The 26,214-nt window shown below is 42.1% G+C and overlaps 1 protein-coding gene across 1 annotated transcript in view; it reads left to right on the plus strand.

Annotated features, from left to right (window-relative positions):
* The first annotated feature begins 15,063 nt into the window (after window positions 1–15,063).
* The window catches only part of DGKD (diacylglycerol kinase delta), a 29,794-nt gene continuing 18,643 nt past the window's right edge, over window positions 15,064–26,214 (plus strand). Inside the window, exons 1-12 of the mRNA XM_009817893.2 lie at window positions 15,064–15,168; window positions 16,018–16,150; window positions 17,028–17,134; window positions 17,690–17,815; window positions 19,099–19,201; window positions 19,724–19,886; window positions 21,964–22,072; window positions 22,851–22,990; window positions 23,734–23,818; window positions 24,390–24,484; window positions 24,584–24,683; window positions 24,838–25,111. Coding sequence (XP_009816195.2) covers window positions 15,115–15,168; window positions 16,018–16,150; window positions 17,028–17,134; window positions 17,690–17,815; window positions 19,099–19,201; window positions 19,724–19,886; window positions 21,964–22,072; window positions 22,851–22,990; window positions 23,734–23,818; window positions 24,390–24,484; window positions 24,584–24,683; window positions 24,838–25,111 — 1,489 coding nt within the window. The 5' untranslated portion in view covers window positions 15,064–15,114. The remainder of the gene's footprint in view (window positions 15,169–16,017; window positions 16,151–17,027; window positions 17,135–17,689; window positions 17,816–19,098; window positions 19,202–19,723; window positions 19,887–21,963; window positions 22,073–22,850; window positions 22,991–23,733; window positions 23,819–24,389; window positions 24,485–24,583; window positions 24,684–24,837; window positions 25,112–26,214) is intronic.

The following is a 26,214-nucleotide window of genomic DNA, read 5'->3' on the forward strand; positions in this document are numbered from 1 at the left end:
TTTTTGCATTGTTTTCTATTCTTCTTGGATCTTTCCCCCACATCCCTTCTCTTTTGCAGAGTTTAAAAACATCTGAACAATCTTCACAGCCTCTTTCACTAAAAAAAAAAAAAAAAAATTAAAAAATCATAAACTTATCTTTCCTTACAGCAATCATAACTCGTCTCCATGCACATGTACCTTGGGTTGCTATGTATAGTGCTAAAAATTTGCATTCAGGGATTTTCTTACCTATAAGCTGGGAGGGTTTGATAGAATCCATTTACACAGTGGGACAGAAAAATTTGTTCTGCTGAGGGGAGTTAGGGGTGGTGATGATGTTTATGCTGGAGATCTTGCTAAAGGAATTTAGTTTTCCCTTCAGGCCTTAAAATATGTAAACTTCTTTCTCTGACTTTATTTGTATGTGGCTGTATGTGTGTTTATATATGCACACTATATATAGTGGCAAAGCAAAAGGCGGAACAAAAAGAAGTCACACAGAAGTAACTGTGGAATTGGTTTAGGATACTTGTTAGATGTGGAATATGTGCTAAATATTTGCAATCTGTAAACATGGTGGTGTCACTGCTTCATTTACTTCAGGCTTAATAACTGGGAGAAAAGAATGATTGTATTTCTGAGGTGCAAGTGTTCCCCAAGCTCCATTTTGGGGGAAACGCCTGGTGTGCAGAAAAAAGCCATTAGCAGCAGCCGCCACGCAGGGCGAGTGTCAAGCAGCAGCGTGAGCTTTGGAGTTGGCTAACAGCAATAACCTCCACACAGCCCCCGAAGGGCTCAAGAGGGAGGTGCGAGGAGGGTGTGGAGAAAGGAGATGGTGTTGGTCTGAGGCAAGGTGAAGCAGGGAGCAGTCCAGGTGGAGAGAGGAAGCTGATCCTGCAGGATGGTGACCTGCAGGGGGTGACCAAGACTGAGCGGTGTGCCTTGCGCTGCAGCTGTAGTGACCCACTGCTTTCAACATCTAGCAAAGGATGTTTCTATTATGTAGCTGTAGCTTTTTGCTTTGCCTGAGCAAAGCAGCTATGGGATCCACCCTATGCCCAGATGAAACCCCAGCACTGTCTCAAAGTTTGAAAAAGCTTTTTGTTTTGATAATTGGACAAGTAGGAAGTCCATCTGGGTCTTATAGTAAATACTGATATTAAGTGTCAGTCTGTGTGCCTAGAGAGAAGGATTCTGCAATGATTTCTGTAGGGGGTACATTTTCAAGAACATGAAGTTATTTACCTGTAAGTAAAGCATTTTCTCTTGGGTCTTGCTTCAGTTTTCCCATATGTAAGTGAAGACTGATTTTTCAGGTAGGCAAATGTACTGTTACTGTTCTGCTTATTATTATAGTTGGGAGAGATCTAATCTCCATCAGAGACACTGGATGTTGGGACAGGAGGAAATAATGCGTTCGCTCTCTCAGATTGCCCCATCTGAGTCCAACAGTGAAGGGTTACTTCCATGACTATGGTATCAGGCTCTGCCAGTCCCTGCCTTCCCTAGCGGTTAAAAAGTATAGGATTACTTTGACACTCAAGTAGCAGATACAGTTTGCACTGTCTCCAGCTGATCACTGTATCATGGGGCTCAGGTAAACTTCAGGAAAAGCATCTCTCCTCTTAATTTCTGTCTACTCTGTCTATCATGGCTTACAGAGGGGTTTGATTGTGGTTTACCATGAGCTATAAAAATACTTAAAAAAATAAGAAGGTTGCCTAGTCTCGCTGCTGTTTGGTCTGCCACATCACTGCCATCAATGCTTTGGATTCTTTGCAGTCTTGCCATTTTCTCTTGACTTTCTTTGAGAGCAGTTTGTTTCCCCCCTGTACCTTCCCAGCTCGGTTCCTTTCTAAAATTCAGAGTTCTTTGATGCATTTTTTTCCTGTTTCAAATCAGTGGGACTCACTATTGAGTTTTTATCCTAAACTGGAAACATCCAACATTTGGTGTTGAGTAGCAGAGTTATTCTGGAGTTCTAGATGTTCTGATTTTCTTTTTGTTTCTGTGTTTTCTTCAGTGGAGACTGGTAGTTTTGGATTTATGAAAGAGTGGTTTCTTTCTGGGGAAACTCACCCTCTATCCAGGCATTCATACTGCTCAGTGTATAGATTCTGCAGGTCAGGTTGCATGAATGACACTCAGATACTGGCAAAGGAGGCGGGAAACAAAAACACTAGATAAACCACTTAGAGAAGCAATGTGGATCCAAAGCAAAGAGGTGATAAGGGGTGACCACTCAGGAGAAACTGTCGAAAGGGCAGTGAAGAGCATGAGGAGGCAGCACTGTGAGAGAAGAAAACCAGAGGTCAGAGCCAGCAAAGGTTATGTTGCATAAATAGAAGAATAAGGTTAAAAATATAGCTGCCAGTAAACCTTTTACATAGGACATAAATCTGACAGCTAATTTGTTTCCTGTCAGCAGGCAGGAGAGAGAAAAAAGTGAGTATTAAGATGCAGACCTCTTCCTCTAAAAAGAAGAGTGTGTAATACAGGTTCCACTGTTGTTTACTTAGTTGATCTTGCATAGATTTCTTCAGTGAGTGTATCCTGTTTGCAGTGGGGACGGTTTTCAGGACTGCTACCCAGAGTTAATGGATATGTGACTATAGAATGGGCTGGGAACATGTGACTAGGGGCATCTTTGAGCTTAAGATGTTGTACAGCTCCGTCCCCCGAGAGGTGTAAGGAAAAGCTTTAAGTTTAGCTATTGTTCCTTTAGGTCAGGCAGTGTGGCTGCAGAGTTATTTAACAGGAAGCCTCTGGGAACAAATCATTGAGCAGCCCCACGCCAGGTCTCTCTCCTCTCAGGAGGACTGTAGGTGTAATATTTGCTGGTTCTGTCACATCTCTGCCATCTCTGTCCTTCTAAGACATCTATCTACAAGGTAAATGCTTTTGGGATATCTGGGCTGTAAGTGACTGGTTCTTTCCATGTATGGTCCCTTAGTACCTAGTTTATAGATCTCTCACCAGTGGATTTTCTTAGGGCTGCTGTCTTTCACAGGGCCTTAGAGAGGATCTGCTGTGCTACAAACTCAGTGGTAACCATGTTATCCTCATATTTCAGACCCATTTATTTCCAAGAGGGTGGTCAACTTTTAGCCTGGATTCTTGCCATCAGTGTGTGCCTACATTTGTACTCGTTATAAAATAGAGATCAGCAGCATTGGATGGGTGAGGTCAAAGCCTGACCCTAACTTCTGAGCAGAGCTTTCCCAGCCATACCCTCAAAGCCTCTTGTGATTTCTAAAAAGTAGATTATTTGGGATCACACTGGGCATACTGGGTCTTCCCAGTGAGACTTCAGCTGTTTCCATGAACAGTTTTTTCTTGGACAGCACAATTTTGCAGTAACTTGGTTGGTTGATGTGCCTGTTTAATGCATTAGCATGCAGTTGCTTTAGGAGCATTACAACAGAATACACCACAAGGATGAGTTCCATACTTTGAACCTGGAATAGTTTTTTCGCTAGATCATGCCAGGAAGCCTGGGTTTTGGAGATACTTCTCTCAAAATGACTGCTTTACCTGCGTCATGGACCTGAACCGTCCAGCATGCCCATTCTCCCCTACGAAGCCCATAAGTTTTGGCGGGGCACCAGTCTCTCTGTTATCTGTTGCTCAGGCCAACACTTTGCCACCACAACTATCCCCTCAAGAGTCTTTGAAAGGACTTTGGGTCATCTCCTTAGGCCCATTTTTGTAAATGTTTGTGTGGTGCATAAATTCTTACTCCTCAGGTTGGTGTGTTGGCTGAAGATCTGCTCTTTTCTAGAAGGTGCCAACTGAATTAAGCCTGCTGCCTTCAGTGCAACTGGCACAGCTGATGGAGTAAATCCTTACCAGTTCATTGTCCCTTTCCTGCTTTGTGCAGGATATCTATAAAGCTGAAGGGGGAAAAAATCTAAAATACGTGTTCTTGAATACAAATAAAAAACACCTGTCATCAACAGGAGAGGGCCTAGGAAGGACATCAGATCTTTTCAGGTACATATTTTGTGTTTCGGTATGATTCTCACATGGTGTTTTTGTAAATGTTTTCCAGTTATTGCTAGCAAGTGGTGGTGTGGACTTTCACCCTCATTCATATAACATGGATTACAACATTCACTTCCCATCCCATCTTATTCATAGCTTTGAGATCCCATAGGAGAAAGGTCCTCTCTGTGGAGCGAGATGTGGGTAGTTTGATTTCTTCTTTCTGATGCTTTAGTGGAAGTGAAGCTCGGTCAGAGCACATTGTTGCGTGCCAGGAGCCATGCTGTTGACCCCTCCTCCGTAGTTAAAGGCTCTTCACTGGAAGAGGTGGAGCTTGAACTCCTGAGCTCCTGTAAACCCTTTTCTGTTGGGAAGTACCTCTCAGCTCAGCCACAGACAGGAAACAGCATATTATTACAGTCAGCGCCTGCCTCTCTGCTTCACTGCCTACAGAAGGAAACTTATCCAGCTCCTCCTTAAGCAGGCAGCTAATCAGTTTGTCGCAAGTGGAACATAGCTCAGAAAGACTGACCACAGAGGGGACTAATCCTATTAATCTCATGTCAAGCAATCGGTTTAGTTTTTTTCCTGAGGGAGTAGGCTGCTCTGGACACTAGTTTAGAGGAAGATTGAACATGAAAGGTAAGAGCAGGAGTCCTCGTTTTCTGGACTGAGCATTGAGAAACATGGCACCTGTGCCAGCATAACAGATCATCAGGAGCTCAGGTTCTTTGGAAGAAGTTTGCTACAAGCTCTTACTGTTCAGGTGTTCTCTCTGGCGTGGATTTATGTAGATAAGTTCTCCAGAATCGGGGTGAAGGTGGTGCTGTTGGAAATGCTGCACCCATCAGTTAAGAAATATTGTTTATTAACTGATGATTCACCCTAACCAATGTCACAGGAGAGAGGAAGTACTGAGGTTAGAGTAAAACCTCTCTTTCAGAGCACTTGCATGACTGGAGGCGACAATGGTTGTGGTAGGCTGAGGAACAGGGAATTGCTGGTGCTCCTGAATGAAAGCATGCTGCCATCTCTGAGAAGCAGTATGGATGTCATTCTCCAGCTGTACGGAAGCCTGAGGTGTGCTACAATTTTTGTTATTACAACTTTGTTACTTAGTACTGACTTTATTCAGCAGCAAAGATGCCAGTTTCTGTCTTGTGAAGTTTTAAGTGACCATCTGATCTCCTTCAGACTGTATGTTTTTGCTGTATTGTCCCAGGGCTTGTTGACACTGTGGAGAAATAGCATGAATCTTCATTTTTGGGGTAATTAACCTTTCCTAAAAACACAGGGCAAAGTGCTTGAACTTTAACAAAAGGTAAAAGTACTGAGGGTGCTTCCTGATGGGGAAAGTATGTTTTTAATGTCTGCAAATTGATTTCACAATGAAGTGAAAGTGCCTTTGCCTTTTCTGTGATTTTATGTCAAGTTGAATTATTTGTATTGGTGCTTTTAAGTGAAAATATATCCTTTTTAGCAGAGAAGGCAGTGAAGCCTTCTCTGAAGAGTTTGGTTTTGAAAGAGAGAACAGCACTGCGGAAGCTACCTGTCAGGCAGAAAGTCTGCTGCTGGTGTCTAGCACAGGAGCTGTGTGCGGCACTGTTGAAACAAGAGGAACCCGGCTCAGAGGTTACTTGTGCTGGTTTGAAATACAAGCTTTGAGAAAGAGCATGTGACTTATTTTTATGAGGAGAAAGAATATAAGAACTTTTGTTCCAAGCTGTTTGCAGAAAGTGAGACTTGGACTTCGAGCTGGGCTGATAGAGATCAGGGAAATCTGCGTGGTTTGACACTTGCACAGATTCCCCAAACTGCCCCGTGTGGCCTCAGCCCTTTGAAAGAGATGGGCTTGAACCTTTGCTGCAGGGAGTCATTGGGCTTCCTAGCGAGGGAGGGCATCCTCCTCCCCGGCTCCCTCAGCACAGGGGTGAGGCACCCACGGGGAAGACATCAGCTCTCAGAAGTGGGTAAAAAGACTTACTAATCTGGGGACATAAACAGGGGCGTCGCCAAGTGTCCTGGTTCCTTACCTTGCTCCTTCGTACACAGTCATGGATTGCCTTGTTAAGGTTTGGAGAAAGGAAAGACTAGAAAAGAGGGACTTGTGAAAGGGATGTTTCTTCCCTCCTCCTTTTTAAACTCTCTTCTCTAAATTGGACAAAATTAGAGTGTACATTGGAAAGTCAGGCTTTGCTGGGGGTTGTTGTCTCTTCCACACCCATGTGTGTATACATTCAGGAATTGTACACTCTCTGCTAGTGCTCTTACTCTGTTTATATTGGCAGCTGTCAGAATTTCCTTTATAAGCAAGTGAAAATATGAGTAGAGCCATGAATTGCCATGTCCAGAATTGCTCTGCTGGTTTTCCCCCCTCCCTTCATTAAGTGCCGTTCGGTCCCCATTTCCTGTCAGAACCGCTGCAGTTTCAAAATACTTTGCTATTTTAGTAGTTTGTAATCCAGACTTCAGTGCAGTTTTTTTCTGCTTGAGAAAAGGCCCTTTGGTAAACAGACCATTCTGAGTCACTGTTAGTCAGTGAAAATAGTCATTTAAAATTCTTTTGTGTTAAGGATTTTTAGGACTCTTAATCCAGCCTCCTGTAGGCGCTGCTCTTTAGTCTGCTTGCACAAAAGAAGGAAAAATCTGGAGAAAAACCATTGAAGAGAGGCTAAACGTGGAAGAAGAGTTAGAGAGTCTGGAAGAAGTTGCTCTGGGTGGAGAGATCTGGCGATTGCTACTGTACGTTACAGAATGACCCCAAAATATGCTAGGAGTTTTTGAGAAAGATGAAGCTACTGTAAGAGAAAGAGGTCAGACTGAGCTTTATGTATTTTACTGTGAGACAGGATAGATAGAGAGCTGGAAAGTGAAGGCGACTGTTTGTGAAGGGCTTTTGTTTCCCTAGAGGGAAGTTTACTGCTTTGAAATTAGTGTCTGTTATTGCCCTTGTGCCTGAACACTAGGAACTTTTGTTTGATAATCTCTTTGCTCTTTGTAACCTTCCTGCTGTGTTGGTGTTTTATCTACCTTCCTGGGCAAGACTGCAGATTATTCCAGCCTTTTCTCCCCCTTCCAGGTGAGGACACAAAGGCGTGGTAAACAGGAGGTCATTTGAGAACATGGTGGATTTAGTTCTACATGGGAGTTGCTCTAGAAGGAAAAGACTTCTTTTTATGCACATCTTTGCTCTGGTCATTTTGACAGACAGGGAGAGGCTTGCTAATATTGTTTGCAGAAATGAGGTCTCCCTACTTGTCGTGCTTGTGATGGTTTGACTGTTGCGGGGTGTGAAACAGGACTTGTCTTTGCCTGGTGACCCAGTGTGGAAAGCTACCGGGTTCATCAAGCTGTTGAAAACTGTTCATTTCCTTTTGTGCTGGCTACCAGCCTCTTACACAGCTGAGGTTAGGGGGCTGTGAGGAGCTGTTACTAACAATAAGCTGTCAGTAACAGGTCATTTTCCTACCGTGGACAAGGTCTTTTGTTGCTCAATCCTGTAATTTATTAGCTGCTATCCTTGATGTGTATAAGCCCACTGAGACAGCAGCTCTACCACTGGGGAACATTGACCTGCCCCCTCTGGTCTTCATGGTTTTGCTTCTGTTTGAGTGAGGAGAAAGGTTTCTTTGAAATATCCGTTACCTTCCCAAATGTGCTGCCCTTTCTGAACAGGGTAGTTCTCTTTGGGAACTCTTTTCCTGGCAGGACTGCATCCTTTGGAAAACAGATGAAGAACGGATGTGTGTGTGCATCTGCTGCATGAAGTGGAGGGTGGCTGGATAACAAAGCAGGGCTAAGAGGCTCTGGCATTTGGCATGGCAGCCCTGTCGGTTCCCATTTGGTGCTGCTCCATCCATGTAGATCTCTAGTGATTAATATCCATGAATTACCAGGATTGTGTGCATTTATATCTGCTAACAGTGGCAAAGACCTTCTTGCATACTCAAGGTTTTGACATCTGTTAAGTGGTTTTAAAAGCCCTAAAATCCTCTCCTTGTCTGTGCTCCTCTTACCAATTGCCAAGAACAGGAATGTGCCTTGTTTAGGAACAGAGTTTCCAGAAGCATGTAGGAATGTGACCCTGGTATGAGAGATGATAATTTTCCCAGGGAACGCTCTGTCTGGTCTGCTTTCCTGTTGCAGCATTGGGGAAGATAGGGACTGGGAGAATGCACAGATGGAGGGTCAGCATGAGTTGAACTTGATCTGCGGGCACAGCGTAGCGGCGGTAAGTGCCAATGACAGTGCTCAGAGAAGATGCGCTTGTAATGTGCAACCCCCTGCAGACGAGGTACATATTGCAAGATGAATGAACCTAGTAATGTAAAAATGGTCCTGAAGAGACCACACCACATGCTGTACCTGTTTTCCTATGGAATTGAGCTATCCTGGATTTTACAGATTGAAAATTAAGGTAAAACAGCCACGTGGAAGTTGGGGATAAAATACCCAGTATAGTGCAAACAGAGATTTGGGCAGTTAGGGCTTTGAGGAAAATCTTGTTACTGCTATTTCAAAAAAAAAAAAACGCAAGAGGCAGAATTTGGCACAACTATAAGAACGTTAATGACTTGTTTTGTTTGATGGAAACGAGAGTTTCCATAGGTGGAAGATGGTAATTTTAGCAGGGAATAAAGATCTTGCACTATAAAAATAAATGTAAAACTGGTACATTTTTCCAGTGTCATGTGAAAAGCTTCTTTTTTCTTTCCCCTTCGGGGTAGCATCCAGGTTTTGAGGAAAGAGAATCGGTGCAATTGTAAAGAGCTCTAACTGACCTCTGCAGTGAGTTAACAGGACTGAATTTGTTGGCAAAACTGAGTGAAAGCTGAATTGCAAATAGTAAGAGGGATCTTGTCTGTGGAGAAGGCAAGCCTCGGTTCCCCATGAGTCTAAGCATTGATACTCGTATTATTTCTCTCTTCCAAACTATAGAGACCTACTAAAAATCATGCTGACTTGCTGTCCAAGGCTTTGCTGGCCTGATGCTCAGCTCCAGGTTGTTTTGGAAGCTGACATCAATGAGGCAGGCTTTTAAGATTTTAAGTGTAAAGGACTGCTTTGAGTCTGAAACTCATACTTTCATTTTCCTGTCTTCCCACTTTTTCATAGTCTTCATTTTAACCTTGTGTATTTGCTGAGGGAGTAGCATTGCTTAATCCACACTTAGTCCATTTTGCCCTCTGTGAGTTCAGCCATGGTTTTTGAAACATACAGTGACTTTGCTGGTTTGTGAATCTTGCTGATGAACACAGGTGAGGTGTTTTAATGTATAGCAGTGTTCATTTAACTACCTCTGTTGCTGGAACAGGAGCTAAAGAGGATAAAATGGATGGGTCCTTGTTGTAATCTCACCCAATTTTCCTTCCTGAGTTTTTGGATTCATAGGATATCAAGGGCTTACGCCGCTATACAAAAGCAGACGTAGCAGTTAGCTACAGATGGTAGACATTTTCCCCGCCTTTGCCATACGTGATCAAGCTGAAGTTTTTGCCTGCACCAGCACTGTTCTCACAGCTATTTTATTGTTTCTAGTTGCAGTTCCTAGGTCTTTTGAGCTCCAGAAATTCCTGTTGTCCCTGTACCCAAGTCATCAACTGTTTGGAATAATCCAGGATCTCTTTGGGGGATTTATGGCTAGCACCTTTGAACATAAGACTATATTTGAACAGGATGTGAGTAAAAGGAAGCAGTCAGAATGAGCAGGTGTTCTCAAACACCCGCTTTTGGCCACTCTGAGAAATATATCACATCAGAAAAACTATATTTAGCAAAAGTGTATGTCCCCCCGCCCTGTCTCTCCCCGCAGCATTTCTTCAGCCAGCTTCGTGATTGGGCCAGTGTGATCTTAACTTGTTTTGCCGTCTTTTGTGGTCACTGAGCTCACCAGATCTACTCTGATAACAAACAGTCCCAATGCATGTTTGGCCAGACTTGTCTCTTTTTTGCTGAGCAGTTTCTGGGCAGCCAGGAAATGCTGAAGGATGAAGAGAGCAGAGATGGTAAAGTTGTCTCTGATGGCAGCAGGACCAGAGAATGAAGTTTATGCCCCGGCTGTTGAGTGGAGGAAGGTTGCTCAGTACAGCAAAACACCAAAGGGTGAAGTATAGCAGATTTCTATTTAAAATTTGGTCTAATATAAGGAGTCTTTTTTGGGCTGCCTTTCTGATCCAATTATTCACAGCTGTTCATTAGGCGAGGACATCCAGGGACATCCAGTCCATTTTTAGAACGTGAAATGAGAAATTTTCTTTGGTTGGCTCTGTTGTTTGCCAGCTGGCCTGGTTTGAAATGTCAGTAAACGGGTGTTAATTTTGGACAAGGGGAGTGTGGGTCAACATGAAGGGGTGGGGGTTAATGGCTGGTAAGAGGGCATGTGCTGTATGAGGAAGAGACAGGAGATGAAGCTAAATTTTGGAGAAGTGTCAGGAGCGTCAGTATTTGCGCAAGACAGCCAATGAAGGCATGGCTTTTTTTAGATTTATATTATTTTAGATTTAGAGTGAGCAAGCTTGAAGATTGAGAGTTTCTCTGATAGACTTGAGATGGCTCATCTGCATAGAGGGCATATAACTGTCTGCAAAGGGGTGACCTGATGGGTAGTTGATTGTCATCGTAATTCTGGGGTTTAATACGCAGTGAGTAGTTTGTAAATTAGGCTGTGTCCTGATTTGAAGTGTCTTTAAACCTTCCTGCCATTCCCATCCATCCTTATGGCTCTTCAGGATTGATTAGAGGGATTGGCAGCTTTTTTTTTCCGCATGACTGTTGTTGAGCTCTTCTGCTGGTCAGTGTTAGATCTCAATAAAGTCACCATGTGGTGAGCTCTGGGCACAGGGGTATCTGGGCATCCAGTTCCTACTAAGGAGTGAAATCTAAAGAACCACACCCAAAAGTTCAATAGCATTTAGGATCAAAAAAGTATGTTAGTTTTTAATATTCCCTTTTTAGGAAGAACAAGCACTTTTAATTTACGTAATTGCTCATATCTAGATAAAATTCTGAGCTGTTTCAGGGCAGGAACACTCAGAGTTCTGCCAATCCCCAAGCAGGCCAAAAATGTATGAGATTATAAATAATCTTAAAACTTTTTATTGTGTTTTTTTTAACTCCTAGCAAGGCAGCCCCCATCCTAACTCAGAAGCAATCAGATCGTTGTTTTTGTGTTCTCCCTTTATATGAGAACAAGAGGTCACTGGATGACATTACTGCTTTGTAAATTTAGAACAAATAAAAGGAAATGCTACTTCACCTAGTGCGTCGTCATCCTGTGGAATATACTGTTCCAGGATGTTAGTCAAAAGCTGTAGCCGGAACATAAAAAATAGCTGGACCATGCTTGTTTCTAGCCACGTTTGCCAACAGGGATAACCAAGCCTTGTGTTCCAGAGCATTGGCTTATCGTGGCTGTAGCTGAGAGCAAACACACCAGACTCCCTGGCTGGGAAAGGACAGCTTTTTAGGGGGAAGATTGCTGTGGTTTCTTTTGGAGATGACAAGAATGATTTTTTTAATTTTTTTTTTTTTTTGGTGTGAGATGTTACATTGACCATCGGTCTCGTCTAGACAGCACAGTGTATGTAATAGCCTTTCTCCCTCTGTTAGTATCCTTCAACGGGTGGATGTCTGGAGTTGAAATTACTGGCTCAAGTAGGAGGAGGTAACAGTGGTAGGATGAGTGTTTTTCTTTCCCTGTGAGTGAGAGCATGTTTCTGTTAATCTCAGTTCTGCCCTTATTCAGGACCAATGTTGTGGCACGCCTGTTGCACATCAGCCTGCGCAGGTAAGAGGCCAGCAGCGCAGGGAAAGCAGGAGTGTCTTATGCTCACAAGGTACCCAGTGTTGGCTGTTGTGTGTGTGAGGCTGTATGAAAGGCGAGAACGGTGGAACCACTCTGTAAAGGAAGTGTCCCTAGTAACATGTTTCTGGATTCCTAATTATCCTCATTAAAATAGTTAACTGTAACACCACTGCATGTTAATCAGAAAACCAGGTTTGTGTGGTTTCATAATTTCCCCAAAGAACTGTGACACTAGTTACATTAAAATCTTATCTGTCCTTTATGGGGAAGCCTGAATTGTCCCAGTTTGTCCTCCTTAGAATAGAAGTGAGGTTGGAGATTGTATTCTTTGATTTTCCATCTCTGCTGATGCCACTAAATGCCAATGCAAATGCTGCTTTAGAACTGACTAATGGGGAATACTCTTCATAAATTTATCTTACACAAAGTTGCATTTTATTTGCAGTTTTGTAGTTACACAATAGACCCTTTATTTTAATTCTGCAAGTCTTTGTCTGGATGATTCAAGTATGAAAACCTTCTTGATCTCTTTATTTGTCCTCTTGTCTTATAAACTTTAACTTCATTCTTTGAACAGAGGATTGTCCAACACTGAGTGGGGATTTTTAAGATGATGCGGTAGGTGACTTAAGAAGCAATTAGTGACTTTCTATATTGGACAGTCTCTCCAGTGATCCAGGAAGTCAGTAGCCTCAGAAATTACTTCTTGTTAAAGGAGTGTCTGCATTTCTGTATTTTATGCCAATATTTTAGATTTCATGTCTTCCAAGGTGATTTAAAAATGATACTATGTACTTTGCATTTGCCTCCCCCCCGCCAAAAAAAAAAAAAAAAAAGAGGCAAGAATACGAAAAGGGACAGCACTGAATAGGAGTGTTCTGAAATGGGATCGTGATGATAATAAATTAATTCTACCAACTGTTTTAAATTATTTTTCCCCACTGCCCAAGAGCATGCCAGTGGCTTGTTGAATGAACTGGCGGCAAAAACTGGCTGGTTTTAGAGTGATGAAAGGTCCTTGGATGCTTCGTCCTAGGATGTTTGGACTTTACATAGGGTACTGTTGTACATATGCAATTATAGATGTTCTTGGCTTTGCCGCCAGAAAAAAAAGTGGGGCCCTGTGCTGTTGGAACAAATTATTTGAACTTGGTTTTACTTCCAGGGAAAAAGCTGCTTCCTTTTAGTAGGACTTCAGAGATGCTGCTCGTTCTTCACTAACTTCACACTGATTTTTGCAGTAGTGTCTCATGCTCTGTAAAAAGTTTCTCTAGGGTAGCCTTTCCTACATAGCAGAGTTTTTGATGGAAATACAGTTAACCGCCCACTTCTCCACTTTCCCAAGGAAAAAGAAAGACTCCTGTGATTAGCTTCTTTGGGAATAAATTTTATCAGAGCTGGAATTGTTTAAAGGAAAAGTCAGGGAAGAGGGAAGGAGTTCTTCAAAGTTTTATTTTTAGAAAATTATAAATATTTACTTCTGTTTGCTTACAATTGATACAGATCAGGTCATTTTGTCCAAGATAGAATGCTCCATGCCAAAACTGTGTTTCTAATCTGAATGGCCAGTCCTTGCTTTAAAAAGGTATTTAGCCCCATTCATTGCCTACTTAAAGTGTTTGTAGCACCCTTTTCTAGGTATTGGTGATGCCTCTGGGTAAACTTAGCATTACTGCAGGTGAAGGCTGCAATCTACCCTATGAAAAGAAATACGTTTTGAAAACTGAAGCGCTTAAAATAAAGCAGAAATTTACAGGTGTATCGTTTTTGTTGACATTACACATGCACTTCAACATCAACTAAAAGTTTGATGTTCAACTTTAGAGGTTTTTGTTTTTAATCTGTTTTATGTATCATAATGAGAGAAGTGAGAAACAGACTGGAAAATGGTAATTAACAGGGGTCATGTATTGGGATGGGGGGGTGGGGGTTTAGTATTTATTAACAAAACTTTGGTTGCATGCTTGCGAGAGCCACACGGGCCTCATCAACCTGACACAATCCTAGTTTGTTTTAATCCATTATTTCAGATGTTATGGTACAATTGCTGGAAAAGCAGATGACATAGACAATTTTTTTCATGTACAAAATGTAGCGGGACACAGGAGAGCCTGGGCTGCTGGAGGTTTTTAGAGTTGACATAAGGAGGAGTCTTTTGATTTTTGTTAATGGTGCTCAGCCTTAACACAGCTTTTCTTGAATCCAGTCTTTCAAACACTTCAATATTGGTCTAATTTAAGAAGTCAGTTGGATGGAAATCAATACAGAGGTGTGCACAAGGAGGCAGTATTAGTAAGATAAGATAACTACAATGTGGGGAAGAAAGACTTTGGTCCTAGGAAGAATAAATGTTGATTTATAGTCAAGTCTGGACCCCAGCTGAATGGGCAGCCCTGTGGACAGCACATAGTCCTCTGAAGAGCTAGAAGGTTTTATTTCTCTCTGCTGCCGCCATCTGACAAAAGAAGAGAGCATTGGTGGTAGGCTACACGGAGACTTGTCTGCCTTCCTGGGCAGAGGGGAGCTTCGGCCACCCTGCCTGTCTTCTACTGGTTTGTTAAAACCCTGAACTGTTTATTTAACACAGGGCAACTAATGCATGGGAATTAGCCCAGGGTAGAAACACATTGGGGACAGTATTTTTAGAGGAAGGCAAACTCACCACAACCTCAAGCTGCTAGTGGAACATTTGTTAGAATATCTTTTATGTAATAAATGTAGAACAAGCCCTCAGGAGACATGAAGGTTCAAAATACAATGATTTCTTTTCTAGATTGCTTATTTTGTTTGATTTCTCCCCTCCTCCCTCCCCACTTGTCATGCCTCTCAACAAGTTTTTAGTATGATGTTACAGAGCATGTTACCTAATTTATTAATTGCTAGAAACTGGTATATTATGGTGTTAACAAAGTGTTTTAATGTCGTTGCCAATTTAAAAAGTAATTAAATACTTAAAAAAACTTCTGCTAGTTCTGCACATGTAATATATTAACTTTTACTGCTTTGTGCTTGTTTTGTGTCGTGCTGTTATTTGGGTCTGAGAGATTTCTTTACTCAGTTCAGTATGGGAATGACAGCTAAAATCTCTGTGGTTCTGTACTTTTATGAAGGAATTAAGGTATGTTATGGTGGAAGAGAAACATGATTGAAAGGTGCAGATAACTTCAGTTCCATTGTGCAGATCATGGCCTCTGAAAATAGCTTCAATAGACTACACTAGTGATAACGTGTTCTCTTGCTGTCTGTCACTGACATGCCCAGAATACACGCTATTATTTTCTCTCACTCTTCAGATTATCACTCCATGTCGAAAGCTCATCCTTTGTGCTGATAACAGAAAAGAGATGGAAGATTGGATTGCAGCACTGAAGACTGTACAAAACCGTGAACATTTTGAGGTAATAGGAAAATGTGTTCCTTCGCACTCTATGCCCCCTCTCCTAAATAACAGTTTATTTTGAGATTGGAGTCAGCTTCCAGTGAAGTTAATAGAAGTTGGTTTTATTCACTGTAATGGGTATAGCATTAGGCCTTCTGTAAAAACTACCCCAAATACGCTGAAGTGATTCCCCAAAGAATGCTTGTGGCTTTGTATATTCTCCCTTGGTAACTTTGAGAGTGCTTTTCAGAGTATGGGAAGGTTCTGAAACACAGTTCTTCTCCCATTGACTTTTCATTCTTCAGTTATCCTCCCTGTCCTAATTCGCGTCTTGCCTGATTGGTATTTTGCCTACTTCAGTGCATCTGTTTGCTTTTTGGGGCTGTAGTTAGACCAGCACTGCCACCAAAAGAAGCTGTCTTGTGTTTTCCCCACTCTGATGCTTGTCTCACTGTTGCCTCCTGCCTTATGCTGGTACAAGGATTCATGTGCTATGGAATAAACCAGATTGGGGAACTGATCTTGCTGAAAACTTAATCCAACAAAAAAAAGTGGGGAAGGGAAGGATCAATTCTCCAGCAGATAAATTCTCCAGTTCATTTCCCTACACATACTTGTAGTGAGACAAGGATGGGAGGTAGGACAGGAGCAGGAATGAAGGTGTGGCTCCATCTTCAAGTAGTCTCTTCTGGCTTAAAGACCTTCTTGAGTTACAGCTATTGTGTATAAACTGCATGTGGCCTACTCTTCCCTAGTAAAAGTGTTCTGTTTCTGCCTTTCTTGACTGCTATGTGCAAGTCTTTATTTTAAGGAAAAAAAGTCTTGTGGCTCTACTTTAGACTTTGCTGTAATACATTTATTTTATTAGTCTACCCAGTACAGCATGGACCATTTCTCAGGGATGCATAACTGGTACGCCTGCTCACATGCTCGGCCAACATACTGCAATGTGTGTCGGGAGGCATTATCTGGAGTCACATCACATGGGTTATCATGTGAAGGTAAGCGTGCTTTCTTGTCTCCTGTTTTGGGAGCGTCGTCTTTATAGCTCAGTGCCATGTTCCCGAGCTAATTTAAGAGGAATGTTGTTAACAGTCTGCAAAAAGATGTAGAAAAGTGCTGCATAATAAACTTGAGAGAGCTACAGGCTGTATATGAGACTGGAGGTCTTTTCTGGACCTGATGCTGAAACCCTTTGCTGCTGAATTCCTTTGGCTTCACAGAGAATCTTCCTGCAGAAGTCAAGATCAGGATCTTGGCATTTTGTAAAAGGATAATAGATGTGATGATGTTTTCATGCTGGTTTTAGTGTTAGACCTGATAGTAATACAGCTGATTATTTTTTTTCCCATATACACAAATACTGCCATCCCTTTTTAAAATCATGCTTCTGAAGTGAACAGGTATGTACTTCTGAGGTATCAGGTAGAATATTCATAAGAATACTCCTGTTCATAAGAACAGTCGTATTTGTAAGAACATCGTCGAGTGTTTGAATGCCAGGAGGTTATTCTTTTTCAGCTTTGGCATAGCAGACATGCCTGGCTGCGCACAGCTCATATTTCTAGCATGAATGAGGTTACACCTACACTGTGTAAAAGGATGCAGGAGTGTATGACTATGTAAATCATGTCAAATTTAACAAGGTGAAAACTAAGCTTTGTACAAGCAACTGGCAAAAGCAACAAGGCAAGAATGAATAGCTAGCTCGTCTTACTCAGTAAGCTTAGAGCTGATAGTTTTGGCAGTGCTAACAAGTGTAGTGAGTGCCCATGCTTTCTTCTGGAGCCAAATATGGTCACTTGGGAAAGCTTTTGCACAGACTGCCACATTACACGTTCTGAGGCAGGATTAATATATTCTTCTCTTCCTCTCTAGTGTGCAAGTTTAAAGCCCACAAGCGGTGTGCTGTGCGGGCAACCAATAATTGCAAGTGGACAACTCTGGCCTCTATCGGGAAGGATATCATTGAGGATGAAGATGGGGTAGGCATTAGTCTTAACTATTCTAGCCTTATCTTGATGTGGAAGCGCTGACATGTGCTCTGTGGCTTTCTTCACTGTACAAATAGCATATTCTGCCTTTCTGTGTGAGCGATGTGGGAAAGGCCTTTACTGTCAGAGCATGAGATTCTGTGTGAAAAGTCCAACCAGGGTAGCAAGGACTCCTAAATAGGAAGAGACTCCTGCTATGGACCCGGGGAGTTGAGGTTAAATAATTGTAGGCATGGGGAACCTGGTCTGAGTTTTGGCAAAAGAAGGTTAAATGAGTGGTTGGAACAGTCCCTTAGCATATGGGATGTCTGATGCAAGTCTGTGTTTCCGGGGTAGCTTGGGGCGAGTCACCTGGTCTCTTTGTGCTTGAGTGTGATGTAAAATGCCAAAAGAGTTCCTCAGGTGTTTTCTAGAAATTGCCTTTGCTGTCCATAAACAATGCACACAAAGATTTGCCTCTCTGTATGTCTCAGTGCCACAGTGCATCCTGCACCCTTGAGTTGCACTCTGGAAAGTCCATATTGCTTCTCTCCCTCTGTACTTCAGATCTCAATGCCACATCAGTGGTTGGAAGGAAACCTGCCCGTGAGTGCCAAATGCACTGTGTGTGATAAAACCTGTGGCAGTGTCCTACGTTTGCAAGACTGGCGCTGCCTTTGGTGCAAAGCCATGGTGAGTTGAATAAACATGATAATTTCTGGAAAAGGATAGTCTTTGATCAGCTCTGTGGTTCTTTTAATGACATTTACTTAAAATGAAATCTCTAACTGTGCTGTCAGTATTTGCCATGAAGGACTTTATTGTTCTTTCTCCAGATGATAAGGAAGAGATAGAAATTTAAATTTGTGCTGAAAAGTATCACTGTGATGCATAAAAGTAAAACCTGAAATAAGTATCTGGCTTCTCTGCAAGCTCATTTTCTTCTGAGACTAAGCTTTTGTAGAGGAATCTAATGACACTAGGAATCAATGCCTCAGGCATGGGAGACTTTGGATTTTAAGGAGCCATTTTTCTTTACTGAGAGAGTGGTGAGATGCTGGAATAAGCTGCCCAGGGAAGTGGTGGAGTCACCATCCCTGGAGGTGTTCAAGGAACCTCTGGACAAGGCATTGTGGGACATGGTTTAATGGGCATGGTGGTGTGAGGTGATGGTTGGACTTGATGATCTTACAGGTCTTTTCCAACCTTAGTGATTCTGTGATTATTTGTCATTTCTGCAAGTTGAAAAGGTACAACAAAAAAGATGATAAAGAATACTAAGCTATTTTAATAATAGCAATTTCCCTTCCCATGGCAATAATAGCAATTCCCTTCCCTCTTGCCTAACCACTGCAGTGATGCAGCTCTTGCTATGTTTCCAGTTGTCTATAAGAATAATAAAAGAAATACCACGAAATGTGTATTTTTAATATGAGGGGTGGGGGCTCAAACCCCAAGCAAAGCCTCTATCTTACAGTCTTCATGTACCAGAAATGACTGAAGTGCCCTGCTCTACTTTGTATTTCCTTTTTTGGGTGGCTTTATTAATCCCTTCTTCTCTTACCTCTTATGTCCCTTGTGTCTTCCTGCTTTGTTTTTCGCTTTCTTGTTTTCTTGAATTTCCAGCTTTTTCTTTTGTAACTACTTTTGATCTCTCAACTGAGGCTGGGATTTTGAAAGCAGAATGCCTGAAGGCTCTTAAAGCCACATAATCTGTTATGTGGTCCTCTCAGCACTCAAAGTGCTAGTCTCATAAATTCAAATGGCAGAAAAAGTACACACTAATGGAAAGAGGAGAATTAGTAGAAGACTCTGATTAGATCATTCTTAAAATAACTTTATCGATTGACACTTCCATGGATTCTCCCCCTCTTCCTTTCTTATTCTTCCTTTACAACCTCTTGTTGGGTGGCTTTATGAGTTGTACCACAGTGCCCAAAAGAGTCTGAATGAATGCTTTTTGTTGATGTTTTCAGGTACACACAGCATGTAAAGAGTTGCTGCCAAACAAGTGCCCTCTTGGGCTGTGCAAAGTATCTGTCATTCCTCCTACTGCTCTTAACAGCATTGATTCAGATGGTAAGTATCGCTAGTAAGTAGTGCCTTCTTTCTCTTCCTCTCAGTCACAGTCCCTTCAGCTAACACTGTTAGTGGCAGACTCTGTCTCTTTGACTCTGCTTTTTGTTGTTGCTGAAATTCCAAACTGGAAGATATTGCTGAAGTATGGCAGTGAACTGTTTGCTTTGCTTTTGCATTCAGTTTATTACCCTGTAACGTCAGTATTTGCTGAGCTGCAGCTGTTAAAATTTATTGAGAACAACTATATTGCAGAAGCAGTTTGGGAAGGTTGGGGAAGCTGAAAATTTTGGCATACTGCTAGGAGATAAGTGTGACATTTGGCAGCATGAGGTGTGGTTCGTGCTGGATTCAGGGCTGTGTGCCTTTGGTGTTTACCCAGTGAGTGCCATAAGCACAAGGAAAGTATTAGCTTCTTTGTAGCTTTGCTGTGGTGTGGGGTGTTGTCTTTTTCTCACTCCATCTCCATGGACAGCTTCACATTTCTTTGCTTTTCTTCCCTTTCCCTTCCCTTTTCCTCAACAGGTTTCTGGAAAGCTACTTGTCCCCCTTCTTGCACAAGCCCTTTGTTGGTCTTTGTCAACTCAAAAAGTGGAGACAACCAAGGCGTAAAATTTCTACGAAGATTCAAACAGCTACTGAATCCAGCCCAGGTCTTTGACCTCATGAATGGAGGACCTCATCTTGGGTAAGCAGATATTCTATGGAAGCACACATTCCTTGTAAATAACAGAAAAGTACGAGTGATTTATTTGATTATAAGCTCATCTTCAAATATAACAAGGAACCTATTCCTCAGAGAAGACTGAACACATAGGAAGTTTGGAGGGGTTTTCCCCTCTCTGTGTTTAGTGTTATTGATTCGCTAAAACAAAAAATGTTGTTGAAAAATGTTACTATTTCCATTCATCAGTAACAAACAGCAGGAAAGCTTGAGGGGTTTTGGAGGAATTTCAGAAACACTCCCCTGGAAGAAGACCAAGCGTGGAAAGCTTGAATCCAGAAGAAAACTTATCAGCAAACAGGCTTGTAACAGGCATCCTGATGTGCTGTTAATGAGAGTTAGCTTGAGTTAAATCAGGTGAACAGACAAATGTCATAGATAGCAAATGAATATTGTCAAAATGAGATTTATCCAGAAATAACTTACCTGGGAAGTATGTGAAACTTCCATTCCTTAAAGATTTTATGGTGATATTGGGAAAACATATCTTACAAATGCTTTTGGTAAAGTTGGTTCTGCCCTGGGACCTAGATGACATTTCAGGCTTGTTTACCAGATTACACTAGCATATCTAGGGATAAAAAACAAGTGAGCGCTGTGGAGTAAATTCCTTTAGTGTATTTCTGCAACTCTGGTTAAAAAAAAATAATTGTCTCTAGTTTGCTCCCTCCAAATGTTTCTCTGTTGCATCAGATTTGAGTAACTTTTGTCATGAATGGGTGCTTCTTATTGTAAGAGCCAGCACAAGGTGACTTTCCTTCATATTTTTCTAAATGTGACTCAAAGTCCATGACTAAGACCTGTAGATGCAAGGTGCTAAATCTGGGACTGTCCACTCCTGGATGACTGACTGGTAGGCTCTGCTTGGCTGAGAACTGCTGTGGTTTCTTGCCGTAGTGCATTGTAAAACACTGGCCTTTCAAACTGCAGCATGCTGTCTGGGGGATGTGTTTGGCTGATAAATAATATATAGAAAACTTTTAAAATTAAATAGTTTTCTTCTTCTCCTCCCCAGTTGGACTGACTGTAGAGAGGATTTTGCTTTTAAGCAGGAGAGGAGTGAAGGGAGGGAATTATTTTCTCAGGCTGTGGTGCACACTTCTAAAACAGCTACTCTTGTTTGCTTTCTTAAAAAGGAAATGGTGGTACAGGGTAAAGGTTGCTTCTTAATAATTTAAATATTCTCAAGTGGTGCCAGTCAAACTGTACCATAAGATTTTGTCATTTCTGATAGACATTTTTCATGTGTCAACAGTGCTTGAAGAAATAAGGATTTTCATGTACAACAGTAAATCCTGTTTAGGTAATAATAAAAAAAAAAAAAACACAAAACCAAAATAAAAGCAGGCAGTAGTTCTGGAAGATGTTCAGTAAGAAGCACCGTTTCAAACAGCTTAAGGAGAGGTTATTTTTAATATTCTGAAAAGGGTGAATAGAGAAATTCACACTTGTCTTGCTGGTGAGTTGTTTTGCTTGCCTGCAGGACAGACAAGGCGCCAGAGCATTGATTTATGTTGCTTTCCCAGAAGGAGGAGTAAAGCTTGTGAGGCTTTACATCCTCTTACAGTTGTCTGCTTACTGAATGACTGCATAAAGTACCCACTCTTCAGGCTTTGCTTTAATTGGTGTGGCCTTCAGTGCGAAGGCAGTGACATCAGAGCACTCCAAACAGTGACAAATAACTAGTGTTAGGCTGAACGCAGCAAATCTGCAAAAAGGAATTAATTCAATGGATAATGAGCTATCACATGCTTGTTTCCTCTTCTGTTCAGATGAAAGTGCCCTGCTTTAGCAGAGGAGTATGTCTGGGACATTTTTGTAGTGAATAGCCATTGTAAATTGCTTAGCAGTATTTATAATTCCTTATTTATAATCTTTTTAATTAATCTGTAATCTGACAGTGGCCCATATTCATTGCGAAATCAGAGCCTACTTTAAGCAAATCTGCCATGTTTATTACCTAGATTGGAATTGTTTATCATTTCTTTCTATAACAGCTGATTGTTCTTCTCTCATGCTTTTTTCTTTCCCTTCTCTGTAGTTTGCGCTTATTCCAGAAATTTGACACATTCCGGATTCTAGTTTGCGGTGGGGATGGAAGTGTTGGCTGGGTTCTCTCCGAAATTGATAGCCTCAATCTTCACAAGCAGGTACCTGCCCAACGAGCTTGGTTGGATGAAAGGATGAAGGAATAACAACAGCATGGGTTGAAGAGGACTTTCTTTGATCATACAGATGTTGTTTGCCCCAGGACTGAAGCCGCTGACAGCTTACCACAGCAGTGTTCTTGCACTAGTTTTCTGCAAGAAGCAGTACCGGACTGATTCATTATTCCTATCTCCATTGCTCCCCCACAACTCCCTCTTACAACATCCTCCTTTTGGAGTAGCTCTGAGTTACTCCTGCTCCATTGCCAACAGAGACTTATACTCAGAAAGGGCTGCAGTTAGAAAACTGGGAGTTCTACAAGGGTAGCGCTCCTCATCTATTCCCTTTAATTCTCGTGGTGTTGTTTCTGAGTCCTGGAATAGACAGAAACTTCACTGGAGTAGAGGTTATCATACAGTGTTCAATTTGTTTCCATTTTGTCTTGAAGATGTTCATGCTAATTTTACAAAAAAAGCAATAGCACCACCTGACGGTTAAATAAATGAATCTGCAGAAGGGGTTACTTTTAGTAGGATGCTCCTCGAGATGGTAGCTGTAATGCACTGCTCTCTCAATTAACAACTTAAAAGTAGAGGAAATATTTCCTTACTTGCATGCTCTTCTGGCTGTTTTCCCCATCCAATTACTTTCTCCTCTCTCTGGGACTAGCTGTTTCTCAATGACTGATCTGTGTAAGGAATCAGTCATGTTACTTGTGGCTGTTTGTGGCTTGTGTTTTCCCATTTGAATACCAGTTTGGTTTCCTTTTCTCTAATGCAGTGCCAGCTGGGAGTGCTGCCCTTGGGAACCGGAAATGACCTTGCCCGTGTGTTAGGCTGGGGGTCTGCTTGTGATGATGATACCCAGCTCCCGCAGATCCTGGAGAAGCTGGAGAGGGCCAGTACCAAAATGCTGGACAGGTGAGTAACCGTCACTAACGTCCTCTCCTGCTCAAGAGTTCTGTGAAAATACCCTTCTGGGAGAACTGTGCAGTTCTTGATTCTACCCAGCTGCTGCACTTCTTACTAATGCCAGTTAATGTTTTTTCTTCGATAATCCCCTGTCACCCTTTAACAACAAAAGGTACCCTGACTTTCTATGTCACTGCTGCAGAATAGTAATGAGTGGAATTGTCTGATGTCCAGTGTCGTCTCTTGTGTTCCAGAGTTCTTGTCAAGTGAATTTGACAGCCTTACAGTCATGATAGATTTAGGTTTTTTTAAAGCTAATTTTTTTCTTGGTAAATTTGAACCAATTTATCTTGAGTTTGGCTTAGAAATGAAAGCTGAATGCAGAAATGGACATCTTTACCCCTAGTATTGATATCGCCTATATATCTTTGTACGTTTAAAAATGTTTCTTGTCTTCAGAGTTGCATCTTGGCATCTGTTAGGTTGAATCAAGTAATGCCTGTAGAATTTCTGTGGGAGAGGGAAGAAGTACAGAGAAGGTCCTTGTGCTGTAGGATACTTGTTCATAGTGTCATCCCTTCCTTTTCCCCCCAGCTCAGCCCCTCTGCAGTTCCATTGCAACCCTGTGGCTTCCTTATGTCACTCATGCCCCTGCCAAAGTGCAATTTGAGGTTCTAACCTGCTATGTCCTTTGGATAAAGCAAGAAATCATCTGCCTTATACTGACAGCTATGATGTCTGCTTTTCAACAGGTGGAGCATCATGGTGTATGAAACCAAACTCCCTCGCCAGGCCTCCACTTCCACAGTCACTGAAGATTTCAGTGAGGATTCTGAGGTACTTCATGAGGTGCAGAGGGCAGGGTACTGGGAGCCATGGCCTCAGAACAGACAAGATAGGAGGCAGTGGTTGAGTTCAAATGGAGCAGGCCTGAGCTATGACTTGGGTGAAGCAGGAGCTACAAAGATCCTGGGTCTTTAAGTCAATGAAGTATTACGGAGAAGGATGGAGGTTGGGTTACCAGAGTCAACAACCGTAATGGGGAATGGGAGGAAAATGCTTTGGAACAGGACAGAGAGGAAATTATCGACTTTTATCTGCTGTCATGACACCATGTTGAAATTGTAGAAAGCTGCATAGCAGTCATAAAAACCATAGAAAAACAATTTTAGATGCATAGTTAATCAGAGACTCTAAGAACTGCACTGCTGATGATTTCTAGGTTCACAATTAGTTTCTTCATCAGATTCGGATCTTCAGTGGGTAACTGAGCCCTGGACCGCAGAAATTTTCCAGGGCAAAAAGAACCTGTAGAATCGTAGGTACTCTCTGGGGAGCCAGGGTAACATAGCATATGTTGTAATGTTGGGAAGCAGCACCCCAGTGGCTTGTTTTTGACTGTCATCAGGTGCAGAAGATTCTCTTCTATGAAGACTCTGTGGCTGCTCATTTGTCCAAAATTTTGACTTCTGACCAACACTCGGTGGTCATCTCCTCAGCCAAGTGAGTACCTACAGGACAACTGCTCTAAGTGAAAGTTGCACTGTGAAAATCCTGAGACAATCCTTGTGTGACTTTGTTTTCACTACCTTCTTTGTCTAGGGTGCTTTGTGAGACCGTGAAGGATTTTGTGGCTCGTGTAGGGAAAGCCTATGAGAAGGCAACAGAAAGCTCAGAGGAATCAGAGGTCATGGCCAGGAAGGTAAAATTGGAAAAATTGTTTGGGTTTCTACTTCTGAAGTGGAAAACTGTCCTGTTTTCAGAGAACTAGGACAGCAGCAGTTCAGCAAGCACTAAAAGAATGAGCTACCCAGTCTACTGTTAGTTCTACTCAAATATTCTTCTTCACCTTGTAGTGCTCTGTCCTGAAGGAGAAGCTGGACTCATTGCTGAAGACACTGAATGATGAATCTCAAGCATCTTCATCTCTGCCAAACCCTCCTCCCACCATTGCAGAGGAAACCGAAGATGGTGATGGGTCAGGCAGTGCTTGTGATTCTTCTAGCGACCGGTCAGTGGGCTCATCATGTACTGCACGGCCCCAGATATTTCGTCCTCGAGAACAGCTCATGTTGAGAGCCAACAGCTTGAAAAAAGCCATTCGTCAGATAATAGAGCATGCAGAAAAAGGTAACCTGTTAGGAGTCCTGCTTGTGACTCGTTACAGGCTCCTGAGAAGTATAAATTTCCTCTATTCCAGAGGGGAGTAGGGTTCTTTATTACAAACAGCTTTCCTGAGCTAGAGAACCTATGCAGTAAGCCTGGCTATTTAGTTTCAGTATCATCTCTGCAAGCCCACCTGTTTGAAACATTGCTTGGTAAATGAGCCTGAAGTTCAAGGTATGTTCTCTCCCATAGGGCTGGTTTAGGAAGTTCTTACCCTCCCACACTGTTCATTTGGGTTTCCTGCCTGTCCGCACCCATACCACAATTGTGTCAGCGCAACTGTTTGTGGGGCCTTGCTGCAAAACAGATCTGAAAATACTTGGGAAGAAAGTATTTTAAGTATTTTAACTTGGATTGTTTCAGAAATCTCTTTATAGTACAGCCCAGCAAAACAGTGCAGTGGTACAACTGCAAGAGAGGGCAGGAACTTCTTAAACTAGGTTTGTCACTGGGAAAATGTTATAATACTGCACCTTGATGCAAATCAATTCTATTCCAATGTAACTTCCTAGGCAGGTGACCCTCTTCTCCACATCTTGACCCTTATCTCTCTCCAGCCACTCACACCCATAGCTCAAAGTTTCATTTCCTTCGAAAGGCGTCAGTCTCCCAGATGTTAGTCATAAACTCAGTGGTTTAACTTAGACCAAAGGAAGTACTTAACAGCTTATTACTGGAGATAAAAGCGTTGAAGTTGCAGATGTGACGCCCATGCACACCTAAACGTGCACTACGAACAACTATGTAGTCAGCTACAGATAATTGCAATGTTGCTTGGATTTCCAGCACAGCAGTATTTTATACAACCTGTCTTGAAGGTGAAATTATATGAGATGATGGAAGTTGAGCAAACAACCTACTTCTGGTGAAGTAGAGGTCTTGACCTCACTGCTGCCCCACTTTGCTGCTACTTACCTTATGCCAATTTGATGTTTGTTGGAGTTGTTTTGGAGCCCAACCAATCTGCTTAATCCAGCAAGAAGAGTTTATATTTCTGCTGGGCTTAGTGAGTTGGATAGCCTTATGGGTAGTTTTGATGAAATCCAGAGACAGCACAAGGGAGGGGA

This window comes from Gavia stellata, chromosome 11, assembly GCF_030936135.1.
Source record: "Gavia stellata isolate bGavSte3 chromosome 11, bGavSte3.hap2, whole genome shotgun sequence".
Lineage (NCBI taxonomy): Eukaryota > Metazoa > Chordata > Aves > Gaviiformes > Gaviidae > Gavia > Gavia stellata.